At 47.1% G+C, this 20522-nt stretch overlaps 1 protein-coding gene across 1 annotated transcript in view; it reads right to left on the reverse strand.

Annotated features, from left to right (window-relative positions):
- adam11 (ADAM metallopeptidase domain 11) overlaps positions 1 to 20522 on the reverse strand; it is a 192240-nt gene that overhangs the window by 96288 nt on the left and 75430 nt on the right. Inside the window, exons 6-7 of the mRNA XM_070863906.1 lie at positions 13453 to 13535; positions 11883 to 11946 (exon numbers count right to left, since the gene is read on the reverse strand). Coding sequence (XP_070720007.1) covers positions 11883 to 11946; positions 13453 to 13535 — 147 coding nt within the window. The remainder of the gene's footprint in view (positions 1 to 11882; positions 11947 to 13452; positions 13536 to 20522) is intronic.

Genomic DNA, 20522 nt, shown 5'->3' on the forward strand with positions numbered 1-20522 from the left:
GCTGCTAAATTTCTACAATACCACTGCAAAATAAAACACACAAGTATAAGCCGTGGCTCAGTGGGCAGCACTCTCGCCTCTGAGTCAGAAGGTTATTGGTTCAAGTCCCACTCCAGAAACCCGAGCACAAAAATCTAGGCTGACGTCCCAGTGCAGTGCTGAGGGTGCGCTGCACTGTCGGAGGAGCCATCTTTCGGATGAGATGATAAACTGAGGCCCAATCTGCTCTCTCAAGTGGATGCAACAGATCCCACGGCCCTATTTTGATGAAGAGTAGGGGAGTTATCCCCAATGTTCTGGTCAATATTTATCCCTCAACCAACATCACTAAAAAAAAAACAGATTATCTGGTCATTATTATATTGCTGTTTGTGGGAGCTTGCTGTGCGCAAATTGGCTGCCGTGTTTTCCCACATTACAACAGTGACTACACTTCAAAAAGTACTTCATTGGCTGCAAAGTGCTTTGAGATGTCTGGTGGTCGTGAAAGGTGCTATATAAATGCAAATCTTTATAAGTACAACATCATCATCCACTCGTATAAATCCTTTAAAGCAACAGGCGTCCCACATCAACTCTCGCCGGCCCGAGGGAAGAGGATGTGGCAGGACGCTTGTTTTCTGAAATAAAGTAATGCAGAGTGAGTGGGCGTGGGACTGTTTTATTTCTCGGCAAAGTAAAAGGCAGCTCCTGATATAGCTGAAAATGAACAACAGCACTCAGGAACAAGCAACAAGCGAGTAGCTTTCAGCTTGGCAGCAGTTTAAAACAGAATTATAATTGACAAAAGCGCAGCCAAGACATTATTTTAAATCGGTTAACGGTGCTCTAGCTATAACAAAGGGATTTGATACGGGTGTGTAAAGCATTTGTACGATAATATCACTCAGCATCATTTTCAGAGCCCGGCATCTACATAACATGAGTCAGCATAAAACGGGGGTGCCATCAAACCACCCCTCTGCAGGGTGGGGGGCAAAGGGGCGGTCTCACTCCCTGGGATGCTACAGGGTCTGTGCAGTACATATCAGTGCCAAATGACCACAGCAGGCACTAAAACTATATTGCAACAGGGGCTAAAGCTTGGTACTGGTGCCTTAATTGAGAAGAAAAGTATTGGGGAGAAATTCCCCGGCGTCCCTTTTGGGGGCAGTAACCCAATCGGGGAGGGACGACCCACCCCGGCTGCCAACTTGGGGTTACCGCTCCTCACAGGAAATGGAGCGCAATGTTGCGGGCTCCACGTCCTGTTGGGGCAGTGTCCGGGAGGCGACTCGGGCGGGATTGGCAGCGCTATGCGGCTTCTCTGCGCAGCGTTGGTGTGTTTCAACGTTCCCCGCCCCCGCTACTGTTAAAGGGGAGGGCTGCTGCGCACTCTACGGGGCCTCGGATGGCCACCACTGGATGGCGTAGTGCCGTCGCCACGGAGTGCCGTGTTGCACAATGGTGGCCCGGAGCTAGCCACGGAGCACCAAGACAGGCCGACTGGTGAGTCGGCCAAAATGGCAGTGCATGGCGCAGCGCAGCTCCCCTTTAACTTCTGCCCGGGAGCGGAGGTCGGGCCGGGTTCGCGACCTGTGAGGCTGGCGCTGACCAACTTCTACTTCCGGGGCGGAAAGTAGTCGCCACTGGGTCGCCATGCACGGTGATGATGTCATCTAGGTAGTACATAATAATGTGGGAGAGTGCTTTGCACTCACAGTACTAACCCTTCCCTCCTTTAACTAGCTCCTATCTAATGAATGCAATAATATAAGTGTTATGTCTATAACTTACTTATGAATGATTCCACGAGGCAATGTGTTGTACTCAAACTGTAGTGACCTTGGTCCTTTATTCCAAACACCAGAGTACCCCACAAAATGTACAGCCTTTTATACAGGGCCCTGCCTAAAGGGCAGGAAACCCCCGGTCTCCACCAGTTGTGCCCTCTAGTGGTGCCAGCATGTATGTACACAGTGTAAACCTTATTGATAGTACATCAATAAACAAGTCTCCATCTTATGCAATCACGCAGTGACTATGCATAGAGTACATCCATGGTCTGCATATACAACATCAAGGATGCATCTATTTTTGTGGGAGTTTGATATTTACTCCAGTTTGCAGAAACCAGCGAGGAGTTAAATTGCTGGAATACTCTGATCCTGCGCATTGTGATCACTTGCAGGCCAGATTTCTCCCTTTTGGAGGTTCAGCGACACAGTCAAGCGCACACATTCTGCCGACATACTGACTTCGTCTCCCACGGAGTTGAGTCCTGGCAGTGAGTCGGGACCATTGCAGGGAGCAGCTGCTGTGGCTAAGTGGCAGGCAGCAACCAAACATGATTTCCTTGTTTCCTGTGCCGTGTGCTGGCATTCTGTGCTGTAATGCCCACAGATGATGACATATAATCTCATTTGACTTTAAAAAAAATTAGGGACTGAAATGTTAGCTAGGGGCTATTCTGAGTAAAGTGACAAGAACCAAAGCTCTTGTCCTTGGTGGCCAAGAACCAAATGCCTCATTTGTTGCTGAATGCAATGAGAAATGCCCGATAGGGTCTATTTTCTAATTGGTGCTGTTCTTGAATAAATGCTTATGACACTTCGACTAAATCCCTCCGTGTATTTTGTTCAAAAAGATACACGTTTGTAGTGGAATAGGGCCAGTCAGAAAATATACCTTCCCAAGGTTGAAGGAAGATAAGCTAAAAAGTGACTGGCGGCAAAAATGAAGTAAAAGGAAACCCAAGGTGTAAAAGAAAGACTTGGATTTATATAGCGTCTTTCACGACCATCGGATGTCTCAAAGCGTTTCACGGTCAATTAAGTACTTTTGGAGTGTAGTCACGGTTGTAATATGGGAAATGCAGCAGCCAATTTGTGCACAAGCAAGCTCCCACACACAGCACTGTGATAATGACCAAATTATCTGTTATGTTGATTGTGGGATAAATATTAGCCAGGACATTGGGGATAACTGCCCCTGCTCTTCTTCGAAATAGTGCCATGGGATCTTTTACGCCCATTTGAGAGAGCAGATGGGGCCTCGGTTTAACATCTCATCTGAAATACGGCACCTCTGACAGTGCAGCACTCCCACAGTACTGCACTGGAATGTCAGCCTAGATTGTTTTGTGCTACAAGTTCCTGGAGTGGGATTTGAACCCACAGCCTTCTGACTTAGAGGCAAGAGTGCTACCCAGAGTCACAGCTGACACTCATGAATCCGCGGGCAAGCGACAAAGTGGCTCAGCACCCAACTCCCAGCTTGATGGTTGTGGAAGTGGAGGTGGTGCCCCATGAATGGGTTGCGAGGAGGATTGCCTCTCTGTGGAATGCTGTGACGCTCTTGCCATATTGCACATCTGCAAGGAGATGGAAGCAAGTTTCAAGCCCTCAATCCATCCCCGTCCTTGGACGCTCACTCAGGCTGAACTAGATCACCAGGGCCTCATGCATCCACCAATGCAATGCCGCCCACCCCTGCACTTATTCCACCCGCTGCCGCTGAAACCCATGTCCATTATTTTTGGTTACCTCACAATCTGGCCTCTGCCAAGCATCCCAAACTCCACCTCGCCCAGAATTCTGTCATCCACAGTCTGTCTTACACCATTCCGCTCATCCATCACGCCTGTTCTCGCCAACTTTAACTCGCTCCACGTTCTCCTCCCCCCCCACCACACTGATCAGGAATTCTGGCTGATTTTCCCCTCCCTTTCCCAGGGTTTCAAGCCAATATCAACTTTCTTGCTGCTTTCTTGATCAATATGACTCTGGTCGCACTGCATTTATATAGCGTCTTCCACTCCCTTGGGACATCTCAAAGTGCTTTACAGCCAATGAAGTGCTTTTGAAGTGTAGTCATTGTAGTAATGTAGGAAACACGGCGCGCAGCAAGCTGCCACAAACAGCAATGTGATAAAGGCCACCGCCGGCCCTGAAGTAAGCGTCCCACAATGTGTGAGTGTGAGTGTGAGTGTGAGTGTGAGTGTGAGTGTGAGTGTGAGTGTGAGTGTGAGTGTGAGTGTGAGTGTGAGTGTGAGTGTGAGTGTGAGTGTGAGTGTCCACCGCAAATTCCGGGCCAGTATGTTTTTGTGATGTTGGCTGAGGTATTAATATTAGCTAACGCAATTGCTCTTCTTCAAAACAGGAACATTTCCAGCCACCCGAGAGTGCAGATGGGACACTCAGTTTAACGTCTCATCCAAAAGACGGCACCTCCGACAGCGCAGCGCTCCCTCAGTACTGCAATCAAGTGTCAGCCTCGATTTTGTGCTCGAGCCCCCGGAGGACTTGAACCCACAACCTTCTGGCTCAGAAGCAAGGATGCTACCCACTGAGCCACAGCTGACAGCATGAGGAGGAAGCTGCATTTTCATTCACGGAGCTTTTAACGAGGTGGTAAGCAGCAGCATTAAAAATGTAGGTTACAGGGAGGATTTCAACTAGACTACCCGACGGGAAAATGGTTTTTAAAACAAAGTGCAGCCTGTCACACCACTTGAACCAGACTTGGCTGTGATATGCTTCGGCTACAGACTACTGATTCCAGCAAATGCTAACCCACTCACCTTTGTTCGTAAGGTGCACATTCTATTTCACAGTTTGCACACTGTAACCATACCAGCTTTCACTGATTTAAACTTAAGTCATCACGGGTGAATATCATCCATTAAAAGTTATAAAATATAAATTGCCCAAGGAAATGGGAATTTAATCTCATCGAGAACCACCCAACTCCACATGCTCTCTTTGTACTGCCTCACTCGATTGGCTTCTGGACATCGCTGGAACAGTGCACTGATCTGAACAATTAGCAGAAACATAGCCATATCCACGCCAACAATTTGAATTTTAGCAAATTTTAGATCACCTCTCATTCTTCTGAACTCCAATGAGTAGAGGCACAACCTACTCAACCTTTCTTCATAAGTCAACCCCCTCATCTCCGGAATCAACCTAGTGAACCTTCTCTGAACAGCCTCCAATGCAAGTATGTCCTTCCTTAAATACGGAGACTAAAACTGTACACAGTACTCTAGGTGTGGTCTCACCAATACCCTGTATAGTTGTAGCAGGACTTCTCTGCTTTTATACTCTATCCCCCTTGCAATAAAGGCCAACATTCAATTTGCCTTCCTGATTACTTGCTGTACCTGCATACTAACTTTTTTGTGTTTCATGCACAAGGACCCCCAGGTCCCCCTGTACTGCAGCACTTTGAAATTTTCCTCCATTTAAATTATAATTTGGTTTTCTATTTTTTTTCTGCCAAAGTGGATAACCTCACACTTTCCCACATTATGGCCCCAAGTTTCCACACGCGGCAAAACAGGCGCCCCTCCGAGCTGGGCGCCCTTTATTCGCGCCGAAAACGGCGCCTGAAAAAAAAACGGGCTATTCTCGAGCGCATTACAGCGCGATGTCAGCTTGGCGTGGCGCCCAGGGGGCGGAGCCTACCACTCGCGCCGATTTTGTAAGTAGGAGGGGGCGGGAAACATTTAAATGAGGTTTTTTCGTGCCGGCAACCCTGCGCGTGCGCGTTGGAGCGTTCGTGCACGCGCAGTGTGAAGGAAACATTGGCACTCGGCCATTTTTGTAGTTCTTTGTAGCTGTTCAATTTTTAAAATTTTTTAATAAAACCACATTGCCCTTCCATGATCAGCACTGAGGCTTCTTGCAGCAGTGACAAGGCTGCAGGAAGCCTCAGAAGTTGAGGCAGCCGTTTCCCGACGGGCCCGACCGATGGCAGGGGGGTCTTCCCCCCCCCCCCACTGCCGTCGGGAATGACTGCCTCAACTTCTGAGGCTTCCTGCAGCCTTCTCACTGCCTCCCCCCCCCCTGCCGTCGGGAACGGCTGCCTCTTCCCTGCCTCCCCCACGCTGCCGTTGGTCGGGCCCTTACTGCCTTCCCCCCACTGCCATCGGGAACGGCTGCCTCAACTTGAGGCTTCCTGCAGCCTTCTCCCTGCCTGAAGCACTTTCACACAGGTAGGAACATGGTTTATTTAATCTTTTCTTTGCTTATAAATGTTTATTCAGGTTGGAATTATTTGTATAATATTTGTATAAGATAACTAAGGATTTATTGTAGAATTTAATGACTTCCCTTCCCCCCCCTCCCCCCCCCACCTCGTTCCCGACGCCTAATTTGTAACCTGCGCCTGATTTTTTAATGTGTAGACAAGGTTTTTTCAGGCCTACAAAAATCGTCACTTGCTCCATTCTAAGTTAGTTTGGAGTACGTTTTCACTGTGGAAACTTTCAAATCAGGCGTCAGTGGCCGGACACGCCCCCTTTTGAAAAAAAAATTCTGTTCAAAAGTGAAACTGTTCTAACTGACTAGAACTACAGAAAACTTAAATGTGGAGAATTGCGATTTCTAAGATACTCCATTCACCACCAGTTGCTCCTAAAAATCAGGAGCAAATCATGTGGAAACTTGGGTCCTATATTCCATCTGCCAATTTTTTTGCCCACTCACTTAGCCTGTCTATATCCCTTTGCAGATTTTTTGTGTCCTCTTCACGATTTGCTTTCCCACCCATCTTTGTATCATCAGCAAACTTGGTTACATTACACTCGGTCCCTTCATCCAAGTCATATTAATATAGATTGTAAATAGTTGAGGCCCCAGCACCGATCCCTGTGGCACCCCACTAGTTACTGTTTGCCAACCGGAAAATGACCCATTTATTCCGACTCTGTTTTCTGTTAACTGGTCTTTGGATCCTGCTTTCTGTCTCCTTTTTAAAAAAAAATAAGGGTGTTACATTTGTGGTTTTCCAATCTGTTGGGACCTCCCCAGAATCCAGGGAATTATGGTAGATTACAACCAATGCATCCACTATCTCTGCAGCCACTTCTTTTAAGACCCTAGGATGCAAGCCATCAGCTCCAGGGGACTTGTTCACCTTTAGTCCCATTATTTTACCGAGTACTACTTCTTTAGTGATAATGATTGTATTAAGTTCCTCCCTCCCTATAGCCCCTTATTTTTAGTGTATTCTACTGTGAAGACCAATACAAAATATTTGTTCAAAGTCTCTGCTGCCATTTCCTTGTACCCCATTATTAATTTGCCAGTCTCCTCCTGTAAGGGACCATTATTTTGTGTGCCCTCTTCTGATTGAGGACCTGAAGCTAATGATGAACACGATGGATGTGAGATACATAGAATCATAGAACGGTTACAGCACAGAAGGCGGCCATTCGGCTCGTCGAGCCCGTGCCGGCTCTCTGCAAGTGCACTTCAGCTAGTCCCACACCCAGCTGTCCTTTCCCCGTAGCCCGGCACATTCCTTTCCTTCAAGTACTTATCCAATTCCCTTTTGAAAGCCACGATTAAATCTGCCTCCACCACCCTTTCAGGCCGTGCATTCCAGATCCCAACCACGCGCTGCATAAAAAAGCTTTTCCAGGTTATATTTGAGGATTTTAATCCACCTCTGGAATGCATCTCCTGAGGCCATTTGACCGAGGACAGCAAGAAGGAATCCCGTCCCCACTTCTCCAGCACCCCCACGAGCCGAGACATTGAGCAACGCTGTTCCTAACGCCCTCTTGCATAACAAGCGAAGCTCCCGCCTGCTTCGGATTGGGGCTCCAAATTCTTATCCCAGGTCCGACAGGACCATGTGGCAGGGTGCCTGGCAGAAATCATTTCTTGTGGCTTTTCTGGCCTGTTCCATCAAGTTTGCACCCAAAATTGGAGCACAGCAAGTGAAAAATCATCCCCTTTCTCCATCCTTGTAATGCTCTCACTCCCATAATCCCCCACAACCACATTCCGTCACAAGTGGTATAATGGGTAACTTACAAAAAAAAGCAACCACTCTATTGTTGGCTAAAAAAGCACAGCTGGCATTAATTTCAAAATTCAAATTTCAAAATATCCTGGCCAATATTTATCCCTCAATTAGCATCATTAAAAAGAAACCGATTATCTGGTCATTATCACATTGCCGTTTGTGGGAGCTTGCTGTGTGCAAGTTGGCTGCCGCTTTTTCCACATTACAACAATGACTGCACGTCAAAAGGCACTTCATTGGCTGTCAAGTGCTTTGGGGCATCCTGAAGTCGTGAAAGGCGCTATATAAATGCAAGTCTTTCTTTCTTCTTTCCTTCTTATCCAGGCACTAACTTTCATCTAAGCGCTTTGAGGTATTACAGCCAATACCAGTGTCAGCGGTATACTTGCAGATATCTGAAGTCATTAATATAAACCCTCTTTCAGAGATCACTAATAAGATTAGCTGTTCTTAGTTTTCTCCCTGACCATTCAACAATATTTCTATTTTTCTAAAAGGCCTTCACAGCTGTAACTCTTCTGAAATGTAACTCCGTCTGTCTGCACTCCAGTAACCTAATTACTGTTTTAGTTCATTGGGTTTTGTTGCCAAGCCCACACTGCAGTAACTATGAGCTATGGCATTCTGTGATGTGACTGTGTTTTCAGTGGCTCATCATACACCTCGTTTTATTTATAGCACACCCGGAGAGTCCTGTGTCAGTTAGTAAGTTGAACCATGGTTGTCCACTGACAACTAGCGATCTGTTACTATGATAAAATGGGAAGGTGCGTTACCAGATACATTAAACGCTTGAAATATAGTTATAAATAGATTCGATGATTTGAATATTAAAGTATGGAAGGAAAAGAAGAATCTGGGAACACTGCTGCTTTTATATTGGCACAATTTTAATTCACAATCCAGGAGATGGTCACTGGTGAGATAATGCTCAGCATTTGTGCTAAAACTGGCTGCTCCAACCCAGGGACAGACTCGGAGACCTATGAGGTTTTATGACTGTACATTGTGACAGGTTTTACAGAGTCCCTGAAGCCCTGTGAAGTGAATGAGCCCAGAGATATCCCAAATCTCCATAATTAAATGCAAGACATTTATTTGCAAATCACTGGAGATTCAATCACGACGATGGGTTTCCACATGCTTCAGATACCTAAATTGCCAAAAAAAAAATCCTTACCCAAGCCCAGCGAACTGAGACACAGATTGTCAAGAGCCTCAAGTGTGCAAAGTTGGACTTTATCCATCTCAAACTGCAGAGCTTGCTAGCACAGGGCGCTGGTAAGCTTCTAGTTGCTTGTCCAGCCAGGCCCACCTTACCCATGAGGGCATTGGCTTGCAGGATTCTCCAAAGCAGAGTGGGAAGAATTCCAGCCCTTGGTGGCAGGCTTACAATGAGCCAGTCTGGCTGGTTAATGGGAGGAGAGAGTCTCTAATTTGAGTGGTGTGACGAGCAGCACAGCTCACAACCTGGGAGTCCCTGGCCAAAGACTGCCCTAAGTGGAGGAAGCGCATCCGGGAGGGCGCTGAGCACCTCGAGTCTCATCGGCGAGAGCATCAGAAATCAAGCGCAGGCAGCGGAAAGAGCGTGCGGCAAACCAGACTCCCCACCCACTCTTTCCTTCAGCCACTGTCTGTCCCATCTGTGACAGAGACTGCGGTTCTCGCATTGGACTGTTCAGTCACCTGAGAACTCATGTCTAGAGTGGAAGCAAGTCTTCCTCGATTTCGAGGGACTGCCTATGATGATAATCACAACAAAGGCGGAGTGCAATGCCAGCATTCTCCCAACTGCAGTATGGATGCACACCAGATACTATAGAGCAGTAGGTCGACTAGTCTTTGCAATTCAATCAAAGGTGTGAAATCAGAGATAAAAGTGCTTGGCCCATCTCCAGGTAATATCGTTCAGCAGCTAGTAGCTAAATGTAAGACATCTACCTTCAGCATATTGGAAGGACCTATGCAATTCAGCTTGTACCATGCCAGCCATCTTGATATTCTGGACATCCAAGTACAATTTTGCTTAATAGACTTACTTGTAATCAATTCCTAATGGGACAGTAACTGTTTGACAAGCTCTCTCTAGAGTAATTGAGTACCTCAGGGGTCAAAATTCCGTTTCTAACGCCGGCGGGAGGTGACGGGAAGCGATTAACGGGCGGCAAAGTCCTATCATCCGTGCTAAACGGCGTCTACGCTTCCGGAGAAATTGAGTTGGGTCGTTGGTGGAGGCGCCAAGAGGTAATGCTGCGCTCTCTAACGTCACCCGCATGGTGATATCATCCAGCGTGCAACGCCCCCTTGGCGCCGCTCTCGTGATATTTGGTCTCCACGGCGGCTTTACTGGCAGGCGTTCTTACAGCCTGATAAAAGTGGTGAGCACATAGTGGATCTCGGGCGCAATTGCCCAGAGAGCAACGTCAGTGTTTTTCTCTTTATTTCTGCATGTTTTCATCAGTTGTGACAGTGGGGAAGTGTGTGGGGGTTGGAGAAGTGTTAGTTGTTTTTTCTTTCTTCCCATTTTTGCAACCAACATGCCTCCCGTTGCAAAATTGAGTCGGCCTTCTGAGCTCCCGAGGGCGAGTGTGCATCGCCACTTTTAGTGCTGCTCGCTCATCTTTGGGCGTAAAAACTGAATTTGGCAGTTAGAGCCTGCACCCAACGCCTGGCGGTAAAATCAGCACTCGGGCGGCGACACCGCCTCAAAAACAGCGGTACTGAATTTCAGTATTTGAAATAAGGCCATATTTGTTTCTGTGCTATGTAGCTTTGCATTAGCATCTACTTGTCACCAGTAACTTTGTTTGGATGTTGTTTCCCCAAAGTTTATAATAATGTGAATTAATGTAAAAACATTGTTGTAAATAAAGTTGACAAACTCTGTATTGATCTTCTGTATTGTATATAGGCAACTGTGTTCACAATGATCGCCTCTGCTGTAAGTATGATTACTCACTTCCTATGCAAGGTTGCTAACTTGGGCTGCTCCACGTAGCTTGATGGCTCTGCTAGCTATGGTGGCCTACAGCCGAGGGATTGTCTCAGATTTGACCTTGGTGGCAGGTCTACGATGACCCAGTCTGGTTGATTAATGGGAGGAGGCTTTAACACAAGGGCCATGAGCACACAGATATGTCTGCCATGAAGATGAATTCTCCTCCAAGTTGCTGAGTGTCAGGTCAGTGTAGTCCTGGGTCCTCCTCGCCTGCTGTTATCGATCACAAATCTCAGTCAGGGACCAGAGGAAGCACTTCTGTTCAGTGCTTAAGAAAGGCTACACCATGAAACAGATCTACAACAACAACTTGTATTTATATAGCGCCTTTAACGTAGTAAAAACTTTCCAAGGCACTTCACAGGAGTTTTATAAGACAAAGCAATGAATTTGACACCAAGCCACATAAGAAGAAATTACGGCCGATGAGAGGTGGGTTTTAAGGAGTATCTTAAAGGAGGAAAGTGTGTTAGGGAGGCGGAGAGGTTTAGGGAGGGAGTTTCAGAGCTTAGGGCCCAGGCAACAGAAGGCACGGCCACCAATGGTTGAGCAGTTATAATCAGGGATGCTAAAAAGAGGGCAGAATTTGAGGAACGCAGACATCTCATGGGGTTGTGAGGCTGAAAGAGATTACAGAGATAGGGAGGGGCGAGGCCGTGGAGGGATTTGTAAACAAGGATGATCATTTTGAAATCAAGGCATTGCTTAACCGGGAGCCAATGTAGGTCAGCGAGCATAGGGGTGATGGGTGAGCGGGATATTTGGATACACGTCTTGTATGGCACAAGTTGAACCTTCAATGGGACTTTAGTTGTCACTAAAGAGAGATGAGTAAAACCAGAGTGCCCTTTACCCCTCAGTGCAGTCCCAAAGAACTGTATATCCTCAAGTAACTATCTTAGTAAGCGGATCTTTCCAATCTACCACTCTGTACTACATTAGATCTCACCTTTCAAGGAGACACACGAAGCAATTTGTATAGCAGTGGTTTCAACTTCCCACCTTGCTCTGCAATTGAAATACATGAGCACATTGCTAGAGAACTGGAGGCTACCAAAGAGCTGACATAAACGCCTGGGCTTACCTGATCGATCACGCTGCCCATTAGTTCAATAATGTAAGTGTAGTTCCCATCATAAAACACACCACTAGAGAGAAGGAATTAATAGAGATTAGCTCAAAATATTGCAGAGTCTGTCAAAATATATTCACAATCCTTAACAACTAGACACTAACAGTCCCTAAAGATTCCCTTGTGGACGTGATGCTATAAAAAGACAGGGGTTGAAATTCGGTTACGCTCCGTTTAGGTGCGGTAACCGAGATTAGGCTGGACTTCCCGCCCGGGCCACGAAATTCCGGTTACCGCCGCTCACGGGAAGTGGAGCGAGTGACGTTGCATAATGTCACTCGCTCCACTTCCTTTTGGGGCGGGTTCAGGAACGCTACACTGCCTCTCCGCCTAGCGCTGGCAAGTTTCAACGCCCCTTCCCTGTCCGTTAAAGGGGAAGGATGCTGCAAACTCTGCAGGCCCTTTGAAGGCCATTACAGGGCCACCAGGGCTAAGGGGACCCGTGGCCACAGCCCGGCACTGAGACAGAGTGCCTGTCCGTCCGATCGTGGCCAGAACCCCCCCCCCCCCCATCCCGGGAGGAGGGGACAACGGCCCAACCGGCAAGGGGAGGAGAGGAATAAAAGATGGAGTTGCGCGGTATAGCGCACCTCCCCTTTAAGGTTTTCTCCGCGATCGGTAACCGCCTGGTTCGCTACCTGCAAACATTACTCCCGCTGGCCTCCCGGGGCGCTGGCCAATTTCCATCGCGGGTTGGAAAGGGGTCACGCACACGGCGATATCATCATTGCTGGAGATGCAGTGACCTGGAGCTCGACCGGTGGAGGCGTGGCACTACCGTTTTTGCGGAAGCCAATAGCGCCCCCCGGAGGTACTAACGGAAGGCGCAGAACAGGGGATTTTCTGTCCCATGGTCTCGAAAAGATAATCCTTTAGTCTCACTCCCTCACAATAATTTTTGACTTTCTTTATTTTATAGTCATTTTGTCTCACAACGTTCTTCTCTTGTTCCTCCGAAGCTCCAAATTTAATGCTGGCCGGCCGGGTTTCCCAGGGCTTGGGAAACCCGTCAGCAAAATGGGGACGCGAGCAGCCGGATCAAGCAGGCAAGTGTCTTTTTATAGCACTGCTTGTGAGCCAGCAGGAGCAGGAGTGCTTCCCCCCACCATCCGCACCCCTCACTCCCCCCTCCCTCGGCCCCTTAAGTAAATCTTCTGCCGCGAGCGGCCCGCCTCCCCCCGCCCCATACCCTAAACCTGTGATCCCAAGCCTTCTGTCCCACGATCTCTCCCCATACCTCTTCCCACCAACTGCCGATCCAGCGCCGCCCCCCCCACCAGCCCCGGATCTTTGCCAATCGCCGCGGCCTTCCACCGCAGGCTCTCCCGCCAGCCTGCCTTTTGATTTGGCCGGCTGCCGGGTGGGAAAAGGAGTAAAAAAAAAAAAAATGCTACTGAGATCCTGCATTTCCGGGTTGTTCCTGCCCCGTGCGCGCTCCCCACCCCCCCACCCCAGCGTCCATATTGCCCCACGAATATCAGGTCTTTGTGTAACGAGGGGTTTCCTCGGCAACTGTACTTACTTCAGTCCATGGCATGTTGACATGGCCACCAATGAGTTGGAGTTTCCTCTGATCTTTCCATGGTAATAACAATGTTCGCCACCCTGAAAAATAGCAACAATATCTGTGTGGTCAGTGCTCCGCTCCAGGCTCTGCAACACGCACAAAACCAGCAAATGGAAAGCTGGATAGCGACCACCGAAAGACCCCACACACCACTAGCTCACCTCCTTCAGCCCCGTTAATACCTGTGCGCTACTGGTGTCGAGACTGAGGAGAAAAAAAAACTCACGTGGGAGGCCAGTTTCATCACCAGCGCGTTGATTCGTTCACAGGATGTGGATGTCACTGGCAAGATCAGCATTTATTGGCTGTCACTAATTGCCCTCGAGCAGCCCCCTTCTGGAATACAACTGAGTGGCTCGCTGGGCCATTTCAGAGGGCAATTAAAAGCCAACCGTATTGCTGTGGGTCTGGAGTCAGATATAGGCCAGACCGGGTAAGGGCAGCAGATTTCCTTCTTTAAAGGACATCAGTGAACCAGATGGGTTTTTACGACAATCCGATAGTTACTCATTACTAATACTAGCTTGTTATTCTAGATTTATTTTATTGAATTTAAATTCCCCCAGCTGCCGTGGTGGGATTTGAACTCATGTCTCTGGATCATCAGTACAGTAACATAACCACTATGCAACCATATCCCTGATTGCAGATTAAATTACTACAGATGGAGAGCGAATAGAGCGTTATTCACCATTTAATCTGGAAAGAATTTAAGCTGACGATTACATTAAGGTATAGATTATATTTTGAAATAATGACACACTGGCTTCTCACTATTCCACACTGCTCTTGATTCCTTCTGTAATAAAAAGGCCCACTCTGATTGGTTGCCTAATCAGTTTTATTCTGTTTTAATATCCTCTCTTATGTTACATCTTTATCATGAGTCAGGTGAATCTTTTGTTTATTAAAGTGCCCTCTTGATAACATGTTGCTTGCGCTATGATGGAGCTTGACAAGGTGGATGCAGAGAGCATGTCTCCACTGATGGGGGAGACTAGAACTAGAGGGCATGATCTTAGAATAAGAGGCCACCCATTTAAAACTGAGATGAGGAGGAATTTCTTCTCAGAAGGTTGTAAATCTGTGGAATCCACTGCCTCAGAGAGCTGTGGAAGCTGGGACATTGAATAAATTTAAGACAGAAATAGACAGTTTCTTAAATGATAAAGGGAATAAGGGGTTATGGGGAGCGGGCAGGGAAGTGGAGCTGAGTCCATGATCGGATCAATCATGATCGTATTCAATGGCGGAGCAGGCTCAAGGGGCAGTATGGCCTACTCCTGCTCTTATTTTTTTATGTTCTTATGTAACATGATCTTAGGTAGTGTAGTGTATGTAGACACCTTTAGTAATGACTCCATGAGGCAGGGTATGATACGAAAACTGTGTAGACCTGTAGTCCTTTATTTGCAGCTCCTAGAGTGAGGACACCAAACTGTGAGCCCCTTTTTATACTGGGTTACCTGCAGTGTGCAGTGTACCTGCAGTCTCCAACAGCAGCACCCTCTGGTGTACAGGTAAGGTGTGTACAGTTTAAGGGTACATTCAGTGTTGCATAACAGTGATGGGTGGCTTGACCCATCCACCTCCACGGAGGTGTGTGGGGGGCCTGACCCATTCACCTCCATGGCACGAACCTGGTATTGCAGTACTTCCAGGAACGGTGCAATGGCTCTCGGCCTTTTGGCTAAGAGCATTGGCGCAGAGTGATCCTTGATGTGTGCAAGGTGACCTCTGGCGTTTGTGATTTGACAAAGAATTGGAAAGATTGGCAACAAAATTTTTTTTTTTTTTTTAATTAAAAAAAATAAAAAATAAAAAAATAAAAAAATAACAGTGATACAGACATCACACAGTAAACAGGCATGCATATACACAGGTAGCTCTCAAAGACAACTCTGCACAAAGGGCTCCGCACACCTTTTTCTTTAAAGAAAACATGGCCAACTTCATGCAAAAGTGACTGGCTACACGGGGAACAGCAAACCATCAGAGAAACCTTGCAACCCTTTCAGCACAGCGATATCACACAAAGGAGGCAGAGTGACTTGTTTCAATGAGATCACTACATCACAAGCTTGAGAGAAAATGGGAACAGGTTTGGCAAGTGTAGCACCCGCCATGGTTTCAAAGGGACATGGATAGGTGAACGTAGCATCAGTGGGATAACCTTTTGAGAAAGGGGTGGGACAAACAGCTACTCTTGCTGGAAGTCAGAGGAAAGATGCACTGATTAGCGGAGACACGCAGTCAGCGAGGCGACAGCGACACAGTGAGCTCAGTGTCTGTCGTGGCTCAGTGGGTAGCACTCTCACCTCGGAGTCAGAAGGTTGTGGGTTCAAGCCCCACTCCAGAGAATTGAGCACATAATCTAGGCTGACACTCCAGTGCAGTGCTGAGGGAGTACTGCTGTGAGAGGTGCCATCTTTCGGATGAGATATTAAACCGAGGCCCCGTCTGCTCTCTCAGGTGGACGTAAAAGATCACATGGCACTATTTCGAAGAAGAGCAGCAGAATTATCCCCGGTATCCTGGCCAATATTTACCCCTCAATCAACATAACAAAAAAAAAAAACAGATTATCTGGTCATTATCACATTGCTGTTTGTGGGAGCTTGCTGTGTGCAAATTGGCTGCCGCGTTTCCTACATTACAACAGTGACTACACTCCAAAAGTACTTCATTGGCTGTAAAGCGCTTTGAGACGTCTGGTGGTCGCTATATAAATGCAAGTCTTTCTTTTTCATGGAAGATGGGGGGGTTAAATTGGCTCTGAGTGCACAATGGGCAATAGCGAACCAACAGCCAATTTTACACTCCGTCTGATATCAGGAAGAATTAAGTTAATCAATTTGATATGTGCAGGAACTCAACCCCAGATCAAACAACGTTTTAAAATTAAAAGGGAATAGCCAGCAGTGGTTGCTTTGGCAATGCTATTGCTAGCTTCCATCCCCACACCCCCCCGCCCCTGCCCCCAGCCCCCACATCCTCCCCCCCACCTCTGCGTTTCCTAAATTTGTGATCGTGGCCTGAGATTTGGAATGTGTGACGGAGACATAACAATGATGCTCTGTATGCTACGATTCTTGAAATGCGTCAAAGTGCTAAATGAGTGCTTTCTGCTTCAGTGCAGAACACCTCATGGCACTGTGCTGTTCTAAGGCACGACTGTTTGTAGCAACAGTGAACAGTTTTGAAAGGGCAGAGAATCTGCAGCACATCATGAGGCAATGTTTTAGATTATAAAGTATCAAAAGACCTTTATATCCCATGCTTTTCTTAAAATTCTGTTCCTTGGGGGCGATTTTAACCCTAATCGCCCAGCAGCAACCTGGTGGGTGGGCAGTTAAAATCACCCTGGCTCTTACCCGTCCGAAAGCCGCCATGATCGCAACATCTGCAATTTTAACCGGCTCCCGAGCAGGCAGCGAGGACAACCACCCGGAGCCAACAGGGTCCTTCGTTACATGTCTGTGTTGCGGCCCCATGACACCATTGAGACCTGACTGTAATTTTAACTCAAGCCTGAGAGGGGCATCTACTTGGAGTTAAAATCGGGGCCACGTTTGTCTTTGAATTCTGCGGGTGAAATGGCCTTGCGATGTGTCACGTGAGCCCATTTTCTCCCAAACCCTTAAAAAAAAATCCAGCATACCGACGTGAATCAGATCACAAGTTCATGCAGATGGAGAAGGTAATAGTTATTTAGAAAGAAAGGCAGAAAGACTTGGATTTATATAGCGCCTTACATGATCGCCGGATGTCTCCAAGTGCTTTACAGCCAACGAAGTGCTTTTGGAATGTAGTCACTGTTGCAATGTAGGAAACACGGCAGCCAATTAGCGAGACATCATCATCATCATCATAGGCAGTCCCTTGAAACGAGGATGACTTGCTTCCATGCCAAAAAGGGATGAGTTCACAGGTATTTCAATGAAGGACCTAATATTCTAGGTCCTGAACTACATCCTGAAGGGTGGAAGATGCCTGTGCGAGGATTTTTTTTACATGTGGTGGCCGTTGCACACCAGCCACCACATGGGCTTGACAGAGCTAGGTCTTGGTCCAGTGGCAAGGATTAACCAAGATGACTGGACATCTGCTCTGCTGCACGGACCTAGTGCGCACACACATCGCAGTGTGGGCTGGCCCGTGCTGCCCCTGGCCCTGAACTCACGCCTCTCCTGGGCCCCGATCACGACCCTCCACAGTCTCTCGCCGCTCCTGCTGTATCTGCCCACGCTCCAATCCCCGACCTGGACCTTGATGACGACACTCTTCGCGCTGATCCCTGAAGTGGCATGCCTCCACGCTGCTCCCGAGGCAGCCGTTCGCCGCTCCTTTTATGATCACGACCTGCCGCTGGTGTTCTCATGCAGGTCAGGGCATCCACACTGTCGTGAGACAGTGCTGCACTGTCAGATGTGTCAAACCTTGGATGAGATGTTAAACTGATGTAACCGGTTTATGTTAGCGAGACAAATACAATGTACTATGCCTTAACATGGATACCCATTCACTATTCACACATAACATTCAAGGCAAATAGCCTTCTCACCTAAACAAGGTTGGGAACCTGAAAATGAAGGTATACTTTGTAAAGTGGAATGTGATTATGATTATGAATCTGTTTCCTGCAGCTTAACTAGAATGAATGCTTCCAATATGGGAACGGTAGCGTTGTGGTTATATTACTGGACGAGTAATCCAGAGGCCTTGGCTGATGATCCAGAGACATGAATTCAAATCCCACCAGGGCAGCTGGGGAATTGAAATTCAGTTAATTAAATAAATCTGGAATAAAAAGCTAGCATCAGTAATGGGACCATGAAACTACCGGATTGTCATCAAAACTCATCTGGTTCACTAATTGTCCTTCAGAGAAGGAAATCTGCCGCCCTTACCCGGTCTGGGCCTACATGTGACTCCAGACCCACAACAATGTGGTTGACTCTTAACTGCCCTCTGAAATGACCCAGCGAGACACTCAGTTGTACCAAACTGCTGCTACAAAGTTAATGGTTCAAGAAGGCGTTCACCACCACCTTCTCAAGGCCATTAGGGATGGGCAATAAATGCCGGCTTTGCCAACGATGCCCACATCCCGTGAATTAATAAAAAGTGTCCACCACAGAATCAGTCGAACCACATTCAAAAATTAGACATTTTATCACTAAACATGCTATTTTCAATCAATTCTGTGCTTTAAAAAATGGGCAGGTTTTGCTCAGATTACAAATAGTCAATCATTTCATTTTTAAATAAATCTCACTCCTTTCAGATAAGTGAACATATTCCTGTTTAAACAGAATCTCAGTATAGCGGAGCTCACTTTAAGCAGGCTCATCTTCCTCATCGATCAAACTGCAGATGACCTAGTTAGCATACCATCTTCTGAATATTTCAGAACGTACAATCTGTAATAGCACACTTTGCACCAGAAGTGATTTCATTTCAGAAACAACATTTGCTAGTCAGGTTAGTTTAGTCAAATAATGCCACATATGCTTTATGAAAGGGAATGATATAACCCAGTAAATGGACCATTTTGTTTGCTGCCAATCCATTTGAAGCACAGCTGAACAATATGTACCTTAAAATCTGTTTCACAAAGTTGGGGGACCCTGTGTAAATCGATCAATGAATTTTGTGTTTTATGCTGAAATGTGTTTCCTAAAACCAGCATAAAAGACAACAAAATTCATTGATAAATTTCAGGAAGTCCCCTGACTTCACAGGCACTGCAGATTGTGCAAAATATACAGTCCTAATGCTGTCGTTAAATATAGATGAGTAGCTTCACAGAGATAAGGATGACTGCTTATGGTGGGCTAATTCTAGAAACAACTCTGGGCTGAATAATGAACACAGCGGATTACTTCCGCCCACTGCCTCAGCCATACTGATCCCTAAATGATTTAAAATCGCACCCTTTCAGAATGTCACGTCCAATGCTGATTCAGTTCCCTCCAAAAATTACACATCAATTGGAATTTGGCAACATAGAGAATCCCGGTTAATTCACACTGAAAATTATTTGGCAAACCCCCTCTCTTCTTGGCGGAGGTCCATTGAAAGCAGATTTCTGTTCCATTTGATGGCTGTTCAGTTTTAGACAAACAGAAGATGGAACAGCATTGGGCACTTCCAGAGGAGTCTAAATGATGTTCCAGCTCTACTGAGATGTGAGGTTCAGTAACTGAACTCGTGCCAACTAAAACATGCCAAGCCTTCTGGCTTTAAATACAACTCCCATGTTATTAGTGGAACCTTATCATCATTAAAATCTGCTAACACTACAATATCTTTAATCAATGGCACACTTTAGGGACATTAGTTTTATTGAACATCTGCTGAAAAGTATGTTTTTTTTAAATTCATTTATGGAATGTGGGCGTCGCTGGCAAGGCCAGCATTTATTGCCCATCCCTAACTGCCCTTGAGAAGGTGGTGGTGAGCCGCCTTCTTGAACCGCTGCAGTCCCTGTGAAGATACTCCCACATCATCATCATCATCATCATAGGCAGTCCCTCGGAATCGAGGAAGACTTGCTTCCACTCCCAAAGTGAGTTCTCTGGTGGCTGAACAGTCCGATACGAGAGTCACAGGTGGGACAGACATCCGTCGAGGGAAGGGGTCGGTGGGGCTGGTTTGCCGCGTGCTCCTTCCGCTGCCTGCGCCTGACCTCTTCATGCTCCTTGCGTCGAGAGCTCAACGCCCTCCCGGATGGACTTTCTCCACCTCGGACGGTCTGCGGCCAGGGTCTCCCAGGTGTCAGTGGTGATGTCGCACTTTACCAGGGATGCTTTGAGGGTGTCCTTATGACATTTCCGCTGTCCTCCTTTGGCTCATTTACCATGGAAGAATCTCCGCATAAAGCATTTGCTTAGGGAGTCTCGTATCTGCCATGTGTACTATGTGGCCTGCCCAGCGAAGCTGATCGAGTGTGGTCAGTGCTTCAATACTGGGGATGTTAGCCTGGTCGAGGACACTGATGTTGGTGCGCCTGTCCTCCCAGG

Source organism: Pristiophorus japonicus, chromosome 21 (assembly GCF_044704955.1).
Source record: "Pristiophorus japonicus isolate sPriJap1 chromosome 21, sPriJap1.hap1, whole genome shotgun sequence".
Classification (NCBI taxonomy): Eukaryota; Metazoa; Chordata; class Chondrichthyes; family Pristiophoridae; genus Pristiophorus; species Pristiophorus japonicus.